Source organism: Myotis daubentonii, chromosome 4 (genome assembly GCF_963259705.1).
Source record: "Myotis daubentonii chromosome 4, mMyoDau2.1, whole genome shotgun sequence".
Classification (NCBI taxonomy): domain Eukaryota; kingdom Metazoa; phylum Chordata; class Mammalia; order Chiroptera; family Vespertilionidae; genus Myotis; species Myotis daubentonii.
The window spans coordinates 29,253,021-29,277,252 of record NC_081843.1 but is presented as its reverse complement, the minus strand read 5'-3'; the positions used below and the strand labels follow the sequence as shown (position 1 = coordinate 29,277,252).

Below are 24,232 nucleotides of genomic sequence, written 5' to 3'. Positions count from 1 at the left end.
AGGCATTTTCCCAGAGAGACTCTCATACCCCTGGACTCTCAAAAGCTTACACCTGCTCCCTCCTCTGTACTATGGCTCAAACCCTAGTTTTTCTTGTGCTCATCATGGATATTCTCGGTCTCCCACAGTGGGGGAGTTCCTACAGCTGCCCCCAGGCTGTTGCCTGAGCGCTGACAGAGGTGCATTGGAAGAAGACCCTAAGCTGAGACCGTGGATGCTCCAAGTCCGAGAAGGCAGTAAGGAGAAAGTGGAGAGGGAGGGGGAGAGGGGGAGCTCGAGGAGAGGTTCAGGAACACACACCCCACCAAAAAGCCTACCTGGCTGCAGTGAGAGAGGAAAGGTTCTGGAACCTCAAAGCTTTCGGATGCAAGAGGAGCAAGACGATTCCATCATAGAAATAAAGACCTGAGCTTGGAAAAGTACAAAGGGAAATGTTCCATTGAAAGGGAATTGGCTAACCAGACTATGCAAGCTTGAATTAATAGTGGTGGCTGATATGACACGTAGGAAAAGTCAGGAAATCACAGACTTGAAATGGTGTTGAAAACAGACCACTGCATTCCCTTTCCTTCCCCGAAAAAAGTATTCTGCAGGCAGGATAAGTGGCCTGTCCTGTTGGTTAAGCTTATTAACATCTCTTTGTTTTGTTTTGTTTTTCTCTCATGGAAGCGAGTCAGTTGCAGGATCTGAATGCCCGAAGATGTTATGGAAAATACAGTAGTTTGATCTTTCCACTCTGGATTGTATTCCTCTTTTTATCTGGGGAAGACTAACGGACCAAGCCAACTGTAAGGTGAGAAAAAGGTAAGATGCGTGAGGACCTTAACTTACAGAGGTCTTCTGGCAGGGAGACGTGTGCGGGCTCCATTGTTGCGGACTGGGGCGTGGGCTGCAACACCTCTTCGCCACCAGTCTCAGTCCCGTCCCCCAAACGACCTCTCCCACCCAAAAGAGGCAGGGATGCATGTCGGAGGATTAGCTTATATGAGGAGTAAGTGATTAGGGAAGAATGATGCCACACATGAAGAAGCCAAATAGATACATCTATCTACGTGTCTATGTGATTATAGAGATGCCCACGAGTATGCTTCTTTGTTCTTTAATGGCAGCACAAGCAGCACAGCTGGGAGGAAGGCTCTCTGCAGATTCCAAAATGCTGGTGCGTGATGGGCTCTAGGAACTGAAAGCCAAGTGCAGATGGAAACCGAGAACTCCCCAGCTCTGCCAGCTAGAGTCCTGTAGAAAGGCTGTAAGAACGGAAGCATGGGAGCAGCTGCAGGTCCTGCACCCCTCCGACAGCTTTCCCCTCACGCCTTGGGGGGCGCTCCACTAGGTGGAGGAGGAAAGCCAGGGACAGGTGGAGAGCCCCCTCTTCTGCGGCAACCCTGAAGTCACCCCTTGGGTTGCCCTGGGGGGTCTCCAGTTGCCCCCTGGGTTGAAAGGACGGGGCGGGGAGGTGACTGCGTGTTCACGCCTCTCCCTTGCTCTCTTACCACTGGCCCGCATGGCCACTGGAATTCCGAGATGGAAATGAAGTTCCTGTGCGGAGTTTCTGCAGGTGGTTGAAGCGATCACTCGAAACTCCTGGCTATTTATTGCATTAGGAAACAAAACCATTAAAGCATTGAAGACAGCCCTTTTGTGTCCCTGCCAAGGAGATGAAGTGGACTTGCGACAGAGGTTGCACTGCAACCTTGGGTTCTTCGCCGAACTGAGCCACGTCTGCATCATCCAGATCTGCTTTTGTGGAGGAAGAGCCGGCCCGCAGGGCGTGCGCATGCGCAGTGAGCGGGACCGCGGCGGCGGGCGGCGGGCGGCTACTCCATGCCGCTCCGCAGGATCTGGTTGGCGGCGATCAGCATGACGCTGATGATGAAGGCCATGGCGAAGGCGCAGATGAGGCTCTTCCGCACGCAGGTCTGCCGGTTCTGTTTCTGGGAGTGCACTGGGGGTGGGCAGAGGAAGGAGGGGAGGGGAGAGAGGAGAGAAACGACACAGTGAGAGGAGGCAGGCTGCACCTCTTCCTCAACCAGCCCGAGTCCAGTCCACAGGCTGCAGACTGGTCAGGCCAAGCCCACAAGCATCTCTGGGCCCACTCTGAACATCGCGACTTCTGGCAAATGGTATAAAACGATGAGACTTCTGTAACAAAGACCGTGACAAATGTGATGTTCAGAGAGTCCGGTCTAGATTTCCGGATGTAAGAGTTCCCGTGACTGTCTGGGGGAGTCTCACAAAGGGCATCGTCCTGGCCCTGCGGTGGCCCTGTCTGCGGAATGCCTGGCTGCCACACCCGAGGCGGCTGATCACGGAGAGAATGAGGGCCCTCATAGCCCTGCTGGGCTGGAAGCCACTCACCTTTCCCAGAATTGTCCTTGGGTGGCTGCTGTCTAAATGACTCTAAGCGACTTCTGGCATTATTTCATATGTGCCCACCAGTGATTCTAGAGGGGTCCCTGGGCAAACAGCGTCTGCATCACACAGGGCTTATTAAATATGCAGATTTTTAGCCCCATGTGTCTGGTATTGCTCGGTGGTTGAGCATTGATCTATGAACCAGGAGGTCACAGTTCAATTCCCAGTCAGAGCACATGCCCAGGTTATGCGCCCCATGCCCAGGAGGGAGTGTGCAGGAGGCAGCCAATCAATGATTCTCTCTCATCATTGATGTTTCTCTCTCTCCCTCTCCCTTCCTCTCTGAAGTCAATACAAATATATATATATATTTTTAAAAATGCAGCTTTTCAGGAGGGGCCTCACCCCAATCTATTGAGTCAGTGACTGAGGGTTAACGGGGTGATCCTGGTGCATGCTGATGTCTGAGAAGTGGGGACTACAGGCATCTAGACAAGACCAGTGTGAAGATCCTGTGGCCCCCGGGGTCTGACCTTGGGTCCTGGGATTGTGTACTCTTCTTTTGTTGGGCCAGGTCTTACACCACCATTTTTCTAAGGCCCAGGAGACACCATTAGTGGCTCCCAACCACAAGGCATTAATTAGTGCAGTGGTTCTCAACCTTCCTAATGCCGCGACCCTTAATACAGTTCCTCATGTTGTGGTGACCCCCAATTTCATTGTTACAAATTGAACATAATTAAAGCATAGTAATTAATCACAAAAACAATATGTAATTATGTGTTTTCTGATGGTCTTAGGTGACCCCTGTGAAAGGGTCATTCGACCCCCAAAGGGGTCGCGACCCACAGGTTGAGAACCGCTGAATTGGTGGTTATTAATATGGACCAGGAATTGGGAAATGGAAGTAACAAGAAAGAAGTTTTGATAATTGTGTTGAGAAAGAACAAGTCTCTTTTCCAGGCATCACTTCCCAGGCCAGCTTTCTTTTTGCTTCTTTTTGTCCTCCCCGCCTCCCCTGCTGTCCCAGTCCTGCATTGATCTTGCATAATTTACCGCTTTAGTTTATGGAAGAAACCTGTGCCCCGGAGGCAGCCAGGAGGCTCCCTGCACCAGAGCTTCTCACTGGACCAGCAGCATCAGTGCCAGGTGGGAGTTTGATATAGACGCGGATTCTCAGGCCCCACTGCAAAATGACTGAATCAAAATCTCGGGGGGTGGAGGCCAGGCCAGGTGATTAGGGAATTACTGGGCTCCACGCCCAGAGTTGTGATTCAGTATGTGTGGGTACAGCCCAAGAATCCGAGTTTGAGTTGCTGGGGACAGGAGGGGTGTGTGTGTTAGGGACACTGGGGTGGGGGGTACTGGGGAAGACGGTTCTTCATATCAGATGTTAAGAAACCCAATGCCGGCACAGAACACTTCCAGGTACCTTCCATTTGAAAAAGGGGCCCTTCTGCTGGACACGCTTTTAAAGAGCCTTAAAAACTGTTCCATTCCAAGTACCTCTCCCCCTGGACATCCAGTGGCCCCTCGGGTCCCTGGAAATAACAGGGAAGCAGCAGGAGTCCGGTGATGTGTCCAAAGGCAAACAGAGCTTCCCCTGAGAGAAGGGGTCTCAGGGGTTTGTCAAGGGGCCCCTAAAAATTCCATCCATCGGGAGTTTCTGCCGCACCCACACCTCAGAGACCAGTGCCCAGGTGCAACCCTCGGCTCCCTCACCAGTGCAGGTTGGTCATTGCTGCCATCACCTCTTGTTATTTCTAATTCCTGTTAACTTTTATCTTGTTACCTTTAATTCTTCGGGACCCACTAGGCTTCTGCCTCCCTTGGGTGATTGAAAGTCTTTTTGATTCAGTTCTTTACTTGCTGATCATGTCTGGGTTTTAGAATCTATAGGTTGTTAGCAGAAGGGAGAAAAGTCTCCCGTGCAGAGCTGTGCCTCCCCCCAGGATGGGCACATGTGAAGATGCCAGCCCTCAGGAAGGGAAAGGGAGGTGGCGCTTGAGAAGGAAAGGACTGAAGCAGAAATAAAATGCGATGTGGAAGTAGTGTATCTAACACGTTCTGAGGACTGGCTAATTTATTCTGAGCAGCTCCTCAGCATAAAACGTGTCTGCCTGCAGCCGGCTGCCTTGCCATCCTGAGGGCTGGCGAGGGCTCAAGGAAAAGGACGGTTGTGTGATTGGGCTGAGGAGATCGTGTCTGCCAAAGCCCTTCTTTGGGAAGGCCACTCAGAAAACAAGGCTGCAGGATTATCTCCCAGGACAGAGGCTGCACTTTGATCTAAAAATCCTTAAGGAGGAGGAGGAGAGAGATGAGGAAGGAGGCAAGGCCAAGAGTTTGTACGTGAGGCCCAGCAAGTCTGAACCCAGACCAGAGTCCTGCAAGCGGAACGGAGCTTCCAGCTCATCCCCCGGGAGCTCGGAAACAGATCACTTGCCCATAATTCAGACTTTGCCTTGATGAGGGTCCTTTTATGCCCAATCCTGCCGTCACCATCAGTTTTACGGCAGAGTGAAAAAATGAGGACTTCAGAGCCAGACCAAACGTGATTGATTATCTTACATCCTAGCTGTGTGACTTTGGGCGAGCTAATTTCCCTGGGCCTCAATTTCCTCATCTTTAAAAAGGGGGTAATGGGACCTACCTTGTTGTGAGGATTAAGGATATACGAAGGTATTGCAATATTGGTTGTGCCCAAAGGATGTGAATTACCTTTTGCAATAAAAAACGACAACTCCCCTTTATGTATTGAGCACCCCTTCCCACGTGAGCCAGCTATGCGTTACGTTATTGCAGAATTGCAGCGTGGCAGTCCTTTGTGAGCTGGGTGTGGGGGTCCTCATGTAATAGGCGAAGGGCCTGAAGCACCAAGAAGTGGAGTCCAAGGCCATTTGGCAAAGATGGAGGTAGGATTTAGGCCCAAGTATAATTTAAGATCCAGGTTCAACATTTAGTCACATACTCTCTCTTCTGACTCTTTTGCTTGGCAGGACAGAGTTCAGCAATAGAAAGATCCAAAGAAAATGCACTTTCAACACTTGGTGTGATTGGCAGAGTATAACCCGGCACTAATTGACGTGTTTGTTGATAATAATTTGAGGCCTGTCTTTGGCTGTCACACATTTGCATCACACTCTATTTGGGAATAGTTATTTATTCTCACAGCCTTTGCTTTGTTTCCCCCACAAGACTACAGGTCAGCCTAGGCGGCACTGTGAGTTAAGTCTGGTTTCTCTTGCTAACTGCCACTTAGGAGCAGCCCTGGGCTTCCTGAACCCCCGTTTCTCTCCCTGTGAAGGAGCTAATGATCACTGTCCTTCTGATCTCAAGAATTCTTTCAAAGATCAATGAGCTAATAAAAAAAGTGAAAGCTGTGTCCAACCCTGAATTACAAGAGAAATGCAAGGTTTCCTTCTCGGATCCCTGGAGGGCAGGAGGGAAGGCCTGATTTCCCCCTCTGTTCCTGCAGCCTCCAGAACAGCACTGATACAGCAGGGGACCCCAAACCTCTGCATCTGCCCCTTTCCTCATTAATTCATCCACACCTTCCCAAAGCAGTGCTTCTCATGTACTCATCCGCACCCCTGCAGCCTTCGCAGAGGCCCCCGTGCTGGGAGAAGCATGTTCCCTTCCATCCAGCTCCTAAGCTCAGTGGGTAGTACCCCAGATCACCTCCTGTCCCACCTCTGCCCTGAGACCACTACACCCACCTCAGCGCCCCCCCCCCCCCCGCCCCCTCCCGCTGCCAGCAATCTCTGGCCCAGCTAAGCAGGTCTCTGGCTGTTCTTTACAGGAGACTTGGCAGCATGTTCACACCATTCCCTCTGCTAAGGGGTGTCTCTGACTTTTCCTCTCGTTGCTTCTGGGCCTAACCCAAACTTTACTTTCCCAGGAGGCTTCTCCTGAACATCCTGCTCCCAAAAGGCCCGGTCTTTTAATTTTTTAAATGGTCTAGCTGTTAATATTTATTTTAAATGAGATAGAATTCACATACCATAAAATTCACCCTTTTAGAGTGTACCATTCAGTGGCATTTAGTACAATCACAAGGCTGTGAAACCATCACCACTACCTAATTCCAAAACATTTTCATCACTGTAAAAAGAAACCCCATCCAGCCCTGGCCGGTGTTCTCAGTGGTTAGCGCATCAGCCCTCGTACTAAAGGATTGAGGGTTCAATTCCTGGTCAAGGGCATGTACCTGGGTTGCAGGTTCAATTTCAGGGGTGAGTGTGGGAGGCAACCAATCGAAGTGTCTCTCTCACATCAATATTTCTACCTCTCTGTCTCTCCCTCCCTCCCTCCCTTCCACTCTCTAAAAATCAATGGAAAAAATATCCTCAGATAAGGATTAACAAACAAACAAAAGAAACCCCATCCACATTAGAAGTCACTTCCTCCTTCCACCTTCTCCCCAGCAACTGGCCATCACTAATCTACCTGCCTCTATGGGCTTGCTTATTCTTGGCCTTGCATATACATGAAACCATATAATAGGTAGCCTTTTGTGCCTGGCTTCTTTTCACTTAGCATAATCTTTCCCAGGTTCATCCATGTGTAGCATGCATCAACATTCCATTCCTTTTTATGACTGAATAATATTCCACTGAATGGACGTACCACATTTGTTTATCCATTAACCAGTTGATGGACATTTAGTTGTTTCTATTTTTTTGTTTACTCTTATGAAAAATGCTACTATGAACATCTGTGTAAAAGTTTTTTGTGTGGACATATTTCCAGGGTCTTAGTCTGGGTGTCAAATTGCTGGGTCATATGGTAACTCTATGTTTAACTTTTGGAGGAAACTGTTCCCTTTTGGACCTTAGGAACACGCTAACGGCAATGCTGCTGGTGCTCTTTCCTGTGTCTACCTTCCCAGAAGGTCTTGAGCTCCCTTCCTAGCATAGCACTTGGTAGAGAAGTAGCCTGGAAAGTAAATGTGGGTTGGGGGAGGCTGATGCAGGAGGACGTAGAAGTGGGGTTTCCTGACTACTTGAAAGCTTGCTGGCAAGCCCCAAACACCGACAGACTCCTGGCTGCCACAGCAGGGCCTGGTGTCTGCCTCCAGCACAGAATGCTCCTTCCCCTTGTCCCAGGGCTCTTGGGTTTTCTCCTGGGAACAGGAGTGCACACAGAATTTGGCCCTGACCAGCTGGGTGACCCTGGATATAACGGGTTCTTAATCCCTCTGGCTTCAATATATGCTTGGAATCAGGGCTATGTGCCTTCAGAGACAACTGGCTCTCAAGTCAAGCAAGTCAGAATCATTACACTTTTGATAAATGGCCCCAACATAGACTACGTAAGTGACATTTCTGGCAGGGAATTTGGCGCCCAGGAAGGTTAAAACATTACAAAACCCAGTGCAGGTGACTCTCGCAATAAGCCAGAGCTACCGGGTCTGGGAGCTGTTCTTGCTTTGTGATCCTTCCATGTCTCACACTTTCTGAGTCTAGGAAATGGCATATTTCCATGCCTGAGGTGGGACTAATTAAGAGCTTTCGAAAGAGATTTTTCTATATATCAGTGATAGCAGAAAAGACCTGGAGGTGGGGGGGGGGTGCAGCCTCAGAGGGAATAGGAGTGAGGCTGGGTGTTTTGTGATGCTCTTGTTCAGAGGAAGAGGGGCCAACTCTATCAGGGGATGGGAGCTGGTCCCTTCATCACAAAATCAGGGTCCTACTATGGACCTGAGATGTAGTGACAGGCATTATTGTGGCCTTTCCAGAAGTCCTTCCGCTTCTTATGACAAAATCCATCCTTTTATTTGAGGATCTGTACCTCTCCACCTAGTGGGACTCAATCTAGGGACTCACTGTTCCCAATGTAACAAACTGGACTGGCCGGGTAGAGTCTCCCTAGCCTTTGGCTTGGTCCGGCAGTAGGCACACTGGACCTACTTGGAATAGAGGTGAACCTTGAAAGAGACAATCCCATCACCTTAGGGAGAGAGAGCCTTCCCAAGAATGAAGCCCACGGAGAGGAAAGAAGGACAGAGAGGAGAGAGAGAGGGAGGGAGGGAGGGAGGGAGAGAGAGAGAGAGAGAGAGAGAGAGAGAGAGAGAGAGAGAGAGAGAGAGAGAGAAGGTGGGAGTGAGAAGAGAATGCTGCATCAGCATTTTGGGTCCAGGTCAGCCAAAGTCCATCTCTTTGACTTCTATTATTTGAGCCAGTGCTTTTTAGTTTAAGGGGATCTGTGATGAGTTTCTGTAACTTGAAACCCAAAGAGTATTGACCAATACTCTTGGTAACCCCAGTGTTAGCAGGGACTTGCCTTTAGGAATGAATGTGTGAAGAGGATGGTTCAAACCCTGAAAATTTGTCCCCTGCCCCATCCTTCAAAGACATGGAGTGCCAGCAGTACGCAATGTCTCCTGGTGAAAAACTAACAGAAGAGAACTAGGGCTAGGGACTGGCTAGTTTTTTGTTTGTTTGTTTCCCTGTTACTAATGTGTTAAGCTTTGTGCTAAATATTCTCATGTGTTACCTCATTTAATCATCGTAACAACTACAGGTCATTATATGATTCCCATTTTGCAGATGACGGAAATTAGGCTTCTAACCTTTACTTTATTACCTGACTCAATGGCCTAATATGTGGTGAGGCAGGATTTTAAGTCAACCCTGTCCAGAGTGCAGAGCTGGAACTCTTAACCATCATGCAAATTTATCAAGAACAGCTCTCTAGGTCTCTATCTGGAGTCTCAGAATCTCACTATCCCTCACTCATGGCTACAGAAAACTTTCCTACAGGAAGGGTCCCCAAGTAGAAGAAAAATTCCTTTTGGTCCGAAGCCCCCAATTTATTTGAAAACTGTCTCCCGTCTCACCGCCTGCCATGAACCTCAGGCACACCTTAACCTCCTTCATCTACCCAAGGAGAACAGGCTTTATTTCAGGAGACTCACAGCAGCAGGAGAGCTGGGAGCAGATGGCGTAGATGACGCATCATGCCCTTTCCATTCAGATGGGCATGAAATGCCCAATGTGCACGACCAGGTGATGACCCAGGTCTCCCCACCCAGGTGTGCATTTGACACCCGGACAGGAACATTGCAACTTCAGCAGGATGGCTGAGCTGGAGACCTTGACTTTGACCGCGAATTTTTTCTGACCTTCCACTGAGCCTAGACAATTTGGAATCTAGATATGACTGTTGCTGTCCAATCTTTGCATTGGACAGATAAGGAAAATAGGCTTCGAGAGTCACTGTCACACAGCTAGTCTACACAGGATGGGGAACAGAACCCACAGGTCTGCACAGGGATCCTCTGGGGCTACCTGGCCTGTGTCACCTCCTTTGCCATCATTCCTCTTGTCCCTCAGACTGAGGCACTGCATGGTACAGAGCAGCTCTGCTGTCTTTCACAGAAACTTACTCCCCAGTTGATGCTCTTCACTTCCTCTCCTGCGCATGTTCTCAGAATGTCTAGAAAAATTTGACAGCTGGTGTTCCATTTAGGGACAACACTTCGGTATGTGTCTTGAAAGGGCTCACACACAGATTTTGCTGCATCTCTACTCCATTTCCAAATATAATATGATTTCATGGGTGATGGAATGGAAAACGAGAAAAGACGCTGAAGCTGCACTCTCTAAGGAGAATTTGTAATGCCTACGCCTGAGGAAATGGTCCCGACAATGAAGAGGTCAGGGCAGGACTTTAACATGTAGACCTGGGTTCAAATCCTGACTTTCTATTTGACTTTGGACAAATTACTCCACTTTGCTGAGCCTAAGTTTCCTCATCTGAACCACAGCAGCCACAGAAAATATCGCTCAGACTGTGCTGACAGGGTCAACGGAAGGTATTAACAAATGACCAGCCCTTGGTCGGCATGCTGACCAGTTTTCTTCCACCCCTTTCTTCCTGGACTGCATCAATAGGGATGAAGCAGTAAACACTGGAAGCAATTACTACCAAACTGAGCATATAGTTTAATTTGTCATGAGAATCCTTAATAAGGATCAGGGACAGGCAAATAGATAACTCAACTGTAAGCCCACTCAGTTGCACATATGACTGGAACCAAATAATAAGATATGAATCTGTCTCTCAGTGTCACAGAGCTTATGTTCTCCACAAACAAAATGTCTGGTGACCACAAGTGGTTGAACTAAAGCAAAACACCTCAAAACTCCTCTTATGTAGCATGGACACTGAAGGGGCATCGTGGGTAGTCACATATTCTTGTATTTAACCCATTTTGGTGTATATGGACCCATTTATTTTTCAAAATAATTATCACACAAATGTTGCCAACTAACACCTAACTATATCAAGCGTAGGTTATCTTAATAAAAGAATTCAAAAAAGATCTGAGGGCTTGGGATTGCCTGAAATTCCTACTTTAGCCAAAATATCCTATTGGCTAAAAATCAAGCCAAAATGAGAACAAAGAGGACAAAAACCCCCAAACCTTTCCTACCAATGACTCCACACCCCAGGGCTCCTGGCCTATTTCTCTGTTTTTCATTCTTCCATTCATGTGGGAGGAAAAATCAACATTTCCTGACTTCATGGACAGAATCTGAACACCTTTGTAGAAGTATAATCACTGACATAAAATGATACTGATGGCATTTGGAAATCCCCTATGAATCTCTAACTGACTCCGTGGCACACAGGTTGCCCAAGGACACATTTTCAAACCTTTTCCACACTCTAGAACAGGGGTGGGCAAACTTTTTGACTCGAGGGCCACAATGGGTTCTTAAACTGGACTCAGAAGAAGGAGCTGCGGCCGTGTTTCCCGACGTTGCCATGTTAACACTGCTGCTGGTGAAGGAGCGGAGGGGAGAGCAAGAGAACCCTCCGCTCTTTCGGCTCCCGGGCCGGATAGAACAGCCGAACGGGCCGGATCCAGCCCGCGGGCCGTAGTTTGCCCACGGCTGCTCTAGAATCTCAATCATGACTCAAGCTTTGCTGACCTCACAGCCGTGGAATGGGGGCTTTATTTAAATGCCAACTTGGCCACAAAACATCTGTTTCATGGACCATCTCCTCCTTCCTTGCTCACAGACAAGTGTACCCTTTCACCTTTTTAAGGAAAAGACCTCCTACACGTTCAGGTTTTTGTTCACCATTGATTCCTTCCTCTGACATCAAATAGGCAGGATTTCCAATGCCTGTGGATCCCCAGCTCTGCAGGTGAGCATGTACTTGCCAAAGCAAAGCTCCAATAAGAGCAGGAGGAAAGGGCTTCCTGGGCGGGGAGCAACAAGAGACAGGAGGCCTGACTGGGGCTCTGGAGTCTGGGGGCGGGGATGTCCTGCCTGCTTCCTTCCCTCTCATTGGTCAATGTGGGTGATGAAGATTAGATCTAAGGAGAAACACATGCCATCACTTGAAAGAAGAAACCAACTGGTGCCTTCAGATTTCGATGCTGGATTTACTTAGAGTTGGCATGTTGGAAGCTGATGGGTGAGGGATCAGAAATGTTGGCAAGGGTTTGTCTGCAATGGCCGAACAGGGCATGCTGCCTGGGCTAGGGCAAGAAAGGACAGCAAGGAGTTGATAGCTTGGGGAAGAGGAGGGCCTAAGGGCTGAGAGGAGGGTGAGGAGATTTAGAAGGCATGAGCCATGCCACTGTGCCATCAGATTGCTGTGGGGAGCAGGGAGAGGTTAAAAATGCCCACTTGTCCCTGTTGTAGAAAGCAGTAGTGCAAGAAAGAGGGGAAGGAGGAGGTCAAGTTCAACCACAGGGTCTTAAATGGACTTGTTCAGTCCTGGGGCACCAGGGGTGAGCTCAGTCCCTGTGCATCATCTCTTCCTAGACAACTTTGCCCACAGTACAATCATATCTGAGACTGAGAAAATCTAAACCTAAAACACAAACCAATGAGCTTGCTTTTGGGGCCAAATAGTGCCGATTATGTATATATGTATATATGTACATACATACATATGTGTGTGTGTGTGTGTATGAAAAAAAAGAAAAACCAACTCTCTGAAATGAAAATATACAAAAGGGATTATATAATCAAGGTCACAGAGATCACTCCAAAAGCACTGTACTAATTACAAAATAATGTTTCTTGTATTAAACAAGATCATGAATTTTAGAGCATTTAGTACAGTGCCTGGCCCTTATCATTTACCAACTCCCAAATGATAGCTGTTGCCAATGTTATATGAATGAATCATTAAAGCAGACCCAGTAAGACTTCTATTTGGAAATCTTTTTGTCAGTCATTTATTTCACTAATGTATGAGCTTTTGAGCAATAAAAAGACATGGCTTAAAGTTCAGATTACTTCCCAGTGCAGTCTGACCTTTCTCAAATTACTAAGACTTGTGACATTTCCCTGAACAAAACAGCGATCCACAAACAGAGGCTCCTGTAGAAAATGAGATGCCCAGAAATACTCTTTCCTCCTTTGTCAAGAGCGGTTGCTAATGTGGGAGGCTGAAGCCCCAAATGCTTCCGCTACTTGAGCACATAGTCTGTCAGCCAGGAAAGAGACGAAACAGGAGGCCTGGCCTGCTTTTCCCCAGTTATAGTCCAATCCCTGCCCTCGAACCTCTATTCACCCTCCCAGTCCTGTCTGACTAGAAATGGGTTGGCTGTGAACATGTTGCCCTGTGTGGTCTGTGTGGCTCCAACTCCAAATATGGTCAGAGATGCTACGGCCCAGGTCACAGAGAGGGAGACCAGGGCAGCTTCTGGACCACAGCTGGGTTCTGTTGGCTGTCCACAGCACTTCTGAACATGTTAAATTTGAATGTCTTTCCAATGAGGCATTGCTCTCAAGTTCACCCCAGTCCCTACCATGCCCCATTTCCCTGGTTTGAGTTAATTTGTCACCTTGGAGTAAAAGCCATCTCCTGTTTCCTCTTGTCATGGCCTCTAATGCTGACCTAGCAGTGCAGTCCAGGCAGGGCTGGGGGAAGAGAGGGCAGGTTTGAATGAATCGCTATGGCCACTTGGACCAGCTCAGCCCCAAGTAGCCTCCCTGCCATGGTCCGGCCAGCGCTGATGTGTCAGCTCCAAGACAAGGGAACCAAATGCCATTCTCGTGTCTATGTGACCTTCTTATATATATTGTCTTGTATATATTGACAATTGTATAGCTGACCATCTGTAGATATTAACTTCTGACTATGTTCAGGAAAAAAAGAATAGGAAAAAACAGTTTGATCTCTGTAAGAAACCTCAGCGTCAAGTAAGTTAAGTCTGCTTTGCTGCTTTAATGGAATTTAAAAATTCTACATTTCAGAGCTGTTAAAGCAGTTCTGATTTTCAGCGTTGGCAAGAGGGATCCGATCATTAAGCTTCCCTGGAACTCTCTTCTGATTGGGGGATAAGGTAGGCTGTTTTTGTTTTCTTTCATGAGCCCAAGAAAAATGGCCTGTCAGGGGTCTCTTTCTTGGCCCCAGGGGAACCTGTTCTTCTGTAACTACTTCACTAAGTTCACGGGAGTCCTTTCATGAATAGGGCTCTTTTTGGCCAGTGCATTCGGGGAGCGCAGCATAGAGGCATTCCATTTCTAAAGATCCTGAGAAGGAGGCGTAATTATCTTGATGTTCATAGATGAGGAAACACACCCAGAGAAGGCACACTCCTTGCCCAAGTCACACAATTAGCCACGGAAATTGATCTAGATTTACTGACAGCCTAAACAGGCCCTTTCCACCACCCCGTGCAGCCCCACTCAGTCAAGGCAAACGCCACAAAGCCACATATCTGGTCACAGACCACAGAGAGTCACTGGAGGAAGGACAGGGCCAACAGAGGTTTTGCAAAAATGCAGAGTTTGGGGAAAATATAGAAGAAAAAAAGAAAGCAATTGCATCTTTACCAAAAGGATCTTTTAACCTCAGTCCTGGATTCATGGCTTTGGCACAAGGCCATTCCAGCCCAGAAGACAGTCAACACGTTTTTCATACAGAGGATGTGAAGGCGTTGGCCCATCCCAGACCAGGGAGAAAGCAGAAACAGGGGTACCTACCGCCTTCAAACTCTGTCTGGCAGTTCCCCGAGGTATCGTTCAGGCTCTCCTCCTCGTTGATGATGATGTTCTCAATGTCCTTCATTGTCAAGTGGTCCCGGAAGGCATGATAGAGGATGTGCTTCAGCTCTTCCAGAGTTATCCTTTGCATGTCAAACTGTGAAGATAAAGAGGAGTAAGAGGCGCTTGAGCACATGGGGGTGAGAACTCTGCTTGGGGCATGACCCTTAAGCCCTTTTATAGAAACTTGTCCCAGCTTTTCGGAACATCAGATGAGCAGTTCTCCATCACGTTCAGCTCCAAGCATACTTGTGAACTTATTGGGAAGACGGTGTGTGCACAACATATCCCCCTCCACTGAGACTCTTGGAGAAAAAAATGCCACCTGCTAGTTTGGTTTCCTACTCATCCAGCCATCTGCTGTCACCCCTTGTATACTTGGGGGTTGTGTCCTACTTCAGACAATGCATATGTCTCTAAAAATTTTATGATTTCCCCAGAAGCCAGCAATTCCCAGCTTGCTATAAGCACGTATCTCGTTCTAACAAGATAAAATGCAAGTTCAAAGCCGTGTTTATGAGAAAGAGCAGCTGAAGGGAGGTGCAGCATTCCTGGTTAAGCTCTGCCCCTCCTGGTGACAGCATTATGCTTTCCCACTGCATCTCCATCAGTCTCAGTTCTGTCACTTTCTTCGCCAGTGAAATGTGAGTAGAAGTCACACATGCCACCGTCCATTGAGGGCTTTAAGAGCCCTTGTGTGATTATATCATTTGTTCTTTTCCTTCTGCCATGAGAACAGCATGCCCTAGGTAGGGCCTATACCTCTGTCTGAGACCTAGAATGAGGATACAGTGGAAAATCCCTGCAGATATCCCCTAAAAGAAAAAAATAATGTAAGAAATGCCCTTTTTTTGCCTAACTGGTGTGGCTCAGTAGTTGAGTGTTGACCTATGAACCAGGTGGTCATGGTTCAATTCCCAGTCAGGACACATGCCCGGGTTGTGGCTTGATCCCCAGTGGGATCAGCAGATTGATGCTTCTTTCTCATCATTGATGTTTTTTTCTCTCCCTTCCTCTCTGAAATCAATAAAAATATTTTTAAAATTAAAAAAAAGAGAAATGCCTTTTTGTTATTAGTCATAGAGACTTTGGCTTCTTTACTACCATAGCATAACGTGCTTTAAGTAAACAATACAGAAATTATTATGTAGAAATGACAGACTACCATTACAAAAATTCTAAAGTATGATGTATGGCTTCCAGGAGCAGGCAGTGGGAAATGAGAAAACTGTTATTGGAGGCTCGAAAGAAAATCACCTTTCTTATGCAGTAGCAAAATACTTGGTAACATCATTGCCTGTGGTAACTTGTAGGACAGATCCCTATTGAATGGTTTTGTGGCTTTGGGGAAAAAGTGTGGGAAAGAGCACTCTGGTTGCAAATGGTTGCATCTGACAGGGTGCTACAAGAAAGAGATGAGCTCAGAAAAGAATTGATTGGTTTGCAAGCCAGGACGAGACACAACTCAGAAATTCCTGGACTTGCAGGAAAGATAATAGTTATTTCTCACCTCCAACTAGGAAGAGATAAAATAGAGAAATGCTTTAAATAACAATACAGGCCTATTAAAACAAATCCAAGTGTCGCTTACCAAAACCTCTGAATGTGTGAGGTGACTCTCCCAGGAAGCTGGCTGTTAAGTTTAGAGAGAAGCGTGTCTCAAAGATAATTGTGGACGTGGCTATAAGTATAAACCAATTGGAATCAAATAGATAAAAAGATGATTAAGTTTTGGAGAGAGTTGTACTGGCCAAGAATTAAAAGACTCTATAACCCTATTATCTGTGGGCCCCCAACCTTCTATGGGCATATGCACTATGAGGAGAAGCTATATAGACCCCAGGGAGGACACAACTTCCAGTGCCCTCATTAGATGAGTATAGGGAGTGGAAAAGGCTGGATCCCCCACATGGTGAAGCTAGGCATTATGCTTGAAATCATGAGTAAATTCCAGGATGCAGAATGAGGGTTTAATAAACTGGTGAATATAATAGAATCAGGGGTATAGAAAGGGAGTGGACTGACAATTCTTGGGGGTTAAGGGGTGTGGGGGGTGCAGGAAGAGACTGGACTTTGGGATTTCTGCAGTATAACTTAGACAATAATGAATACAGAAATCAATGTTTTAAGTTAATCTAAATCCTGATAAAAGAAAGTATTAGACATTTTCTTTCCCTGCTTTATTTGTAACACAATTCCTATCTTGCTTTAAGTGTGCCTGTTGTTCTAACATAGTAACTTAGGTTGCTGAAACTTGCTGGACATCTACATGACTCAAGTTCAAAGCTATTTCTATGACTAAGAGCAACTGAAGGGGAGTGTACAAAGCAGATTTGTTTCTGCATCTCAGGTTATTGACTATAAAAGTAAATTTTGAGATACACTGAGAATTGAGCCTTAGACTTGACAGGGGAACAAGCATGTGGTTGTTAGCCTGGGTGCAGGGAGAAGGCTGGCAGAGTGCATGGTGAGGGTGGGGGACCTCATAGAGGAGAAATTGGTACCCTCCTGCCACAGTCAGAGATGACGAATGACAAAATCAAAGAGACTCAGAACATGGGTAACCATTTCCTGGAAGACCAAACAAAGGGCTGGGGTGCTGGGGCGAACTAAGCAGCAGAGAGTTTGCTGAAATGCAGAAGGTAAGTGAAAAGATTGGTCAGGGGGTGAGAAGAAGAGAGGTGGTGGGAGGAGGGAGTGGGGGAAGGGCATGTCAGGAGAGGGAACACTATACCAAGGGGTAAGGTGTGAAAACTCCAGGTCACTGAATGGTCACCTGCTGACTTCTTCTGAAGACCGAGAGCTGTAGGAGAAGGTGTTAGGGGTGTGCTGAGAGCTGTGCATGGGGTGCTATCCACAAAGACCTATATGCCATGGTGAGGAGCTTGGTTGTTTTTTGTTTGTTTTTATTTTTACTGTGGTAAATATGCATAACATAAAATTTACCATTTATCCATATTTAAGTGTATGGTTCTGTGGCGTTGAGTACATCCACAGGGCGGTGCAACCATCAGCACTATCCATCTCCAGAACTTTTAGCATTTCCCTCAAGTGATACTTCATGCCCATCAAATACTTCTTCCCCATTCCTCCCTCTCCCAACGCCAGGCAACCACCATTCGACGTTCTATAGAAAGTCAAACACGAATCTGACTGCTCTAGGTACCTTCTATAAGTGGCATCATACAGTATTTGGCCTTTTGTGCCTGGCTAACTCATTTAGCATAATGTCTTCAAGTTCATCCATGGTGCAGCAGGTGTCGCATGCTGCAGAATTTTATTCCTTTTTAAGGCCGAGCACTATTCCGTTGTATGTCTGTGCTACATTGCTAATCTATTTACCCATCCATGGACACTGGGTTGCTTCCACCTTGAGGCTGTTGTGAATAGTGCTGCTATGAACGCAGGTGGAAAAATGCCTGCCCATGTCCCTGCTTTTAGTTTTTTTGGGTTTTCTTTGGGGTTTTCAGAAGTGGAATGCTGAGTCATATGGTAATTCTATGTTTAGTTTTTGAGGAATAAAGCTTGGTTTTATCTTTTGAATACAATGAGGTACCACCAATGGATTTTCATCATTAAAATGACCTCCTCAAGTCTGAACTTGAGAAAAGTTACCCTTTGCAGGTATCAGGGGCAGGATAATCAGGCTATAGAAATAACAGGTTTAGAAACCACAATGGGCTATAGGGACGGAGAGAATTCCCTGTAGGAAAGAAGTTGGCAAGACTTGATGAGTCATCGTGGGTGGAAGGTGAAGGAGAATGAGCCAATTAGGAAGACATCTGGGCTTTACATTGAGCTGAATGGTGACAGTGGAAAAACAGGCTTAGAGAGAAAGGTGTCAAGTTAAATTTTGGAGGTGTGCTGTGGCGGTCCCAGAGGGACAGCCTGATAGTACAGCCCAGGAGGCAGTGGGATGTGCAGATATGGGCTAATGATACAGCTTTGGAAGTCATCAGAAAGGATGACAACATCGAGGAAGTGAGAAAAACCTCGAGAAAAACCACTGGAAGGACATCAAGATAACCAGAGGGCAGCCTCCATCCAGAACGGGCAGAGTGTGAGTGGTACTGAGGTTTATCATAGGTACTTTGGTTCCAGCCAGAGTTCCTGGCTCACAGCTCCCCAAACCCTTGGAATCTCCTAAGTGTTAAGTGCAATGGGAACACCTTTTGTTATAGTTGGTCTCTTGTCTTCAGTTCCTGAAATCACTTCAGAGCCATACATGGATGTCTGGTTACAGCCTCTCTCAATTCCAACTCAGTTGATGTGGATGAGGTGACTTTGGAAAGCCCCTAGAGATGGGGATGCTGGTTGCCAGGGGAACCAGCCGTGAACAGAGGGCTGAAACTCTCAGTCTCATCCCCTGACTTCCTGGGAGGGGAGAGGGGCTGGAGACTGAGCTCAGTCACCATGGCCAGTGACGTCATCAGTCCTGCCCACGTCATGAAGGCTCCATGCAAACCCCAAAGGTTGGGGTTCAGAGAGCTGAGGTTAGTGAACCAGAGCCCTTACTTCCACGTGTCACCACGCCGGGCCCCAAACTCCACAAGGACACAAGCTCCCCGGGCATCTCTTCACCTGGATGTTGATTTGTACCCTTTAATGTCCTTTGTAATAAACCAGTAATCTAGTGAGTATACTAGTTTCCTGAGTTCTGCGAGTCACTCTAGCAAATTAATCGAACCCGAGGAAGGGGTGGTGGGAACCTCGGATTGACAGGCATACCTCAGAAATATTGCAGGTTCTGTTCCAGGCACCACAGTAAAGCAAATACCACAAGGAAGTAATTTTTTGTTGTTTCTCAGTGCATATAAAAGTTATGTTTACACTATACTGTAGTCTATTAAGTGTGCAATAACATTATATCTAAAAAGACAATGTACTCACCTTAATTAAAAATACTTTATTGCTAAAAAATTCTAAGTATCATTTGAGCCTTAAGCCTCAGGAACCAGCCTGTGCTAGCTTCGGGCTTCTCTTCTGCAGCGTCCTCACCTCTCCGGGTGAGAGAACTGAAGAGCAGGGCGGGCCTGGCTCCGGCCTGGGCTTTGGCTGAGGGAATGTTGTGGCTGGTTTGATCTTCTGTCCAGACCACTGAAACCTCCGCCCTATCAGCAATAGGCCTGTTCTTATCATTTGCGTACTAACTAGAATAATGCTGCTTTTCATTTCCTTCAAGAACTTTCCTTTCGCATTCGCCACTTGGCTAACCGTTTGCCACAGAGGCCTAGCTTCTGGCTTGTCTCAGCTTTCCACATGCCTTCCAACTAAGCTTAATCATTTCTAGCTTTTTTAGGTTCTTGTTAATCCTCACCAGAGGATAGTTTCTCCATTTTTTTTTTTTTTTTTTTTTTTTTTTAGAGAGAGAGTGGAAGCGGGGGTGGGGGGGTGGAGAGAGAAAGAAAAACATCGAGGTGAGAAAGAAATATCGATTGGTTGCCTCCCACACACACCTGACTGACTGGGGCACTGGATTGAACCTGCAATTCAGGTACATGCTCTTGAATTGAACCTGTGATCTTTCCCTGTATGGGCTGAGGCTCCAACCACTGAGCACACCGGCCAGGGCCCTTTTTAGCTTTTAAAGTGAGAGACAGGCGACTCTTCCTTTTGTGACAAGCAGTAAGCCAGGACAAGTGGAACAGGGACTCTGGGAAAGAGAGCGGAACAAACAGGCAGAGCAATTTATAGCAGATACAGAAGGCACCTCCCTAGAGATAACATCTAGGCCTCAGTTGTATTTCAGCTCCAGGCCCAGAAAAAGCAGCAAAACCAGGTGGGCTATATCAGGACCAGCTGCAATGACTAATGAATGACACCCCTGCCCTGGCGCTGACCAACCAGTGGAGACCTCCCCTAAGATTCCCGCCTGCAAGAGAAAGATAAAGCCTGTCTCCAAGGCCCCCTTTCTTCTGACTTCCTAGAGAGCCAGAGCAGCCCCACCTAGGCTCTCTCCTGTTGTTCTATCCTAGCCCTTCCTTGTGTCACTGTCCGCAGCTTTAATAAACATACTCTCAAAATCACCTGCACTTACGTTGTGAAATCTTTCCTGCATGAAGTCAAGAACCCACACACTACCAGCTGGCCTGAGGCAGACCCCCTCCTGCCCAGTCCCTTTCTGGTAACACTCTCACTTGAACACTTGGAGGCCACTGGAGGGTTATGAACCAGCCTAATTTAAACGTTGTTGTGTCTCAGGGAATAGAGAGGCCCCAGGAGAGGAGGAGGGAGACAGGGAAAGGGCTGCTCGGTGCCGCAGTCACAACACACGATACTTATCAATTAACTTCACTGTCATATGGGTGCACGTTATGGTGCCCATAACACATATACCCATCATCATCATCATCAAAAGTGTGAAATATTGTAAGAATTAGCAACACATGACACAGAGCCATGAAATGAGCAGATTGCTACTGGAAAAATGGTGCCGATAAACTTGCTCAATGCAGAGTGGCCGCAAACCTTCAATTTGTAAAAAATGCAATATCAGGACGCACCATAAACAAAGCACAGGAGCTGCCTGTAGAGCCACTCATTCGGAAGCACAGGGAGCAGCCTGGACCTGCGATGGGCAGCTGAATGAAGGGCAGTCCTTTTTCTTTTTAAACATTTTTAAAAATCCTCACAGAGGATATCTTTTTCTATTGATTTCTAGAGAGAGTGGAAGGGAGGGAGGAGAAGTGGGGGGAGAGAGAGAGAGAGAGAGAGAGAGAGAGAGAGAGAGAGAGAGAGAGAGAAACATTGATGTGAGAGAGACACATTGATTGGTTGCCTCACACACGTGCTCCTACCAGGGCTAGGGAACTTGCAAACTTGCAACCAAGGTATGTGCCCTTGACTGAGAATCGAACCTGGGACCCTTAGGTCTGCAGGCTGACGCTCTAACCACTGAGAACACTGGCCAGGGCGTGAAGGGCCGTCTTGTGGGACTGAGTGCCTCTGGACTCTGATCCTGTCCTCGATTAACAGTGGCAGAACTGAGTTGCAGTAAAGGGCTCCTAGCATGCGTTGGAGAATTGCCTGGTGTCGAGTAAAACCCCACACATTGGAATTGGGTGCAGAACCACAAGGTGCCTCTTATCAGTATACAAAATCAGTCATTAAAAATATTTAAGGGCCTTCTGTTCAAAAAATAACCAATTTTTATATCAATAAGGCTATGTTTATTTTCTTCCCCTGTGGAATTTCTTCTAAATGCTTGTCTCCCCTTTGTCTTTTAAACTGATTGTGTTACATTAAACACATCTCTTTAAAAAGGTACGTCTCTTATAAAGAGAATGAAGTTGAATTATTAGAAAATCTAATTGGGGTTTTTTTTGCCTTCCAGTGGTGGAGTCTAACTACATTTTCATATATTGTTTTAAACATGTTGGGCTGTACTTTTGTTATTCCATCTCCGGCTTTCTAGTCTTCGGTTCCTTATTTAAAAACAAAACTAAACTAAATAAAACCTACGGTTGTCCTAGTTTTGATTATACTGGTGGATATCTTTCCATTTAGTAAATACATTACTTAAGCCATATTTTCTTTTATTATCAAATTCAAGAAATTAAATTGCATTTTCTCATCTTTCCTTGTGTGACAAGAAAATGTATGTGTGTGTGTGTGTGTGTGTGTGTATGTATATATATACACACACACACACATACATACATACCTTACTTTCCTGCCTCTTACCTGACACGTTACAGTCTTTGGAAGTTTAATGTGAGGTTTATTATGACACATTTTCTACTCTTTGCACCTTTTCTTAGAATGGTACTTGGCTTCTGCATTTAATTTTGTAACAAAATTTTTAACAGCTACTGCTACTTCATTATATTTAATTGGTTTCAATGCTCACTTCCATTTGTGTATGACCAGCCCAACCAAGTACCTGGCTCTCATCCAAATAACTGATGGAAAACGTGTAACAGTAGTTTGATAATGAACCATTTGTGGACATTGCATTGCCCGACTTCTAATAACCTGATAAAACTTCCCCCTTCTCCCAGGACAGATGCTTAGCTTGGCTTACAATTCTAGAGCAGCGCCCAATTCCCTCTGCACCGTCTCCAGTTCTTCCGTTGTTTAATGTGGGAGAAGCAAGGAGGTTGGATGTTGGCCGAGGTTTTTACTTTGAAGATCATTCCTTTTTGCTTCTTGAACACTCGGAAGAGTATTTCTTTTTCCACGAAATTTTAAAACATGCTTCCCATGCTACGTTAAGGTAGACGTTGTGCATTAATCTTGGCTGGAGTTTCTTGTGAGGGGCCTTTTAATATTTACACCCATATCATTTTCTGCCTCCTGACCGTTTGCTGAAACCACTCCGGTTATTGTCTTTGTCCTGTTCTATCGAATAGGCTCCTTTCTCAGGAACACAAATCAGTCTTAATTGGATTTCTATTCCTGGAATCCCTGTTCTTCATCTTTCCTCTAATGACGTTCATCTCTTTGTTTTGTATTTCATATCACCAATGTCCTGTCCTGTTCATTCTGCTCCCACTATCTCCGGGAGAGATGTTCCTTCTACAGCTCCAGGTTGGCTCCTTCCATGCACTTATTGTTTCAGTCCCTTCCCTTTGTGCCCCCGACTGTTACAGCTGCTGCTTAAAAACAATTCCAAATCTCTTGCATTGCTTTTAAAGATTAAAATATTAAAGAACATCAAGCAGGCATCTCCTGCAGGTCTCGCCCGATTCCCTCTTCAGAGCTGTGCTCCCCACCGCATCCCTCTTCCTGGGGCCGGGCTAGGGTGCAATGAACCCACCTTCACAGTGGCTGCTGCTTGTGTTTACGTGTATGTGAGCAAGAAGTGAACGACCCAAATGCAGGGCTTGCAAAGGAGAGAGCGGGTGGGCTGGTCTTGGCCCGCCGCGCACAGCTGGTTGGGGAATTTGTGGGCCAGCAGGAGCGGTGCACACCCGTGAGCTCCCCTCTCAGTTCCTCAGGTGCTGCCTTGCGGATACAGAGGCTCTTGCTTGGGTTCCCCGAAGGTTTATCCTGGAACTCCAGCACGGGGGTGGGTGGTGCTCACGTGTGTCCCTGGACCCGCAGCACCTGGACACTGGTTGGAAATGCAGTTTCTCCAACCCACCCCAGACCAGCTGAGTCAGACACTCTGGGGGTGGGTCCCCGCAGCCAGCACCTAACAAGCTTTCAGGGGGTTCCGCTGTTCACTTGGGTTTGCAGAAGCACATGAAGTTCTGGTACAGAAAGGAGACCCTTCTCCCAGTTCATGTACTCCCAGCCCCTGGCTGTCCCTGATGGCGACAAAACGCCCCAGGCCTTCCTGCTCCTCTGTCGCCTCCTAGTTATGCTGGGAATTGCAGTCTCTAAATAGGTGTGCAGACAGGGGATGGGACACAGGACAGACAGCACTGCGGCTCTGACAGGCAGAAACCATTCTCTCAGGACCCGTCTGTTTCCTCTTCCCAGCAGCCACTGCGGCCAGGAATTGGGTGCAAACTGGGGAGGTGAGCCAGAGGATGCCCCTGCCTTTGTGGGGTCCTCTGTCCTGGTCTGACTCCCAGGGAGGGGCATGCCAGCCACCCCCTCAGCCCCTCCTCCCCAGTCCAGGGGCCTCTCTAAGGGCATCCTTAGTGCCTGGGTCTTCCCAGAATGTTAACTGTTCCTCCCACCAGGAGTTACTTGTCTGTTTATCGGCCTCCACCAGTGATGATGAGCCCTGGGAGGGTGCTCTGTGCCTGACAGTCCGCCACAGAGCCGCCCCAACCTGTGCGAAGGCCTGGAGGAGGCCCTGCGCAAGGGGACGTGCCACGCTCAGATTCTCTGCCATTTCAAGGTGGAAGAGCAGGGTAATTGAATGTGTTTCCTGCTGAGAGAGGAACCTCAGGGTGCCTGAGACT

The 24,232-nt window shown here is 47.1% G+C and overlaps 1 protein-coding gene across 3 annotated transcripts in view; it reads right to left on the bottom strand.

The window, feature by feature from the left end:
* Window positions 1-1,697: 1,697 nt before the first annotated feature.
* CALN1 (calneuron 1) overlaps window positions 1,698-24,232 on the bottom strand; it is a 414,925-nt gene continuing 392,390 nt past the window's right edge. For all 3 annotated transcript variants that reach the window (XM_059693382.1, XM_059693384.1, XM_059693383.1), the window contains 2 exons: window positions 14,316-14,472; window positions 1,698-1,945 (listed from right to left, as the gene is read on the bottom strand). In XM_059693382.1, coding sequence (XP_059549365.1) covers window positions 1,818-1,945; window positions 14,316-14,472 — 285 coding nt within the window. In that variant the 3' untranslated portion in view covers window positions 1,698-1,817. The remainder of the gene's footprint in view (window positions 1,946-14,315; window positions 14,473-24,232) is intronic.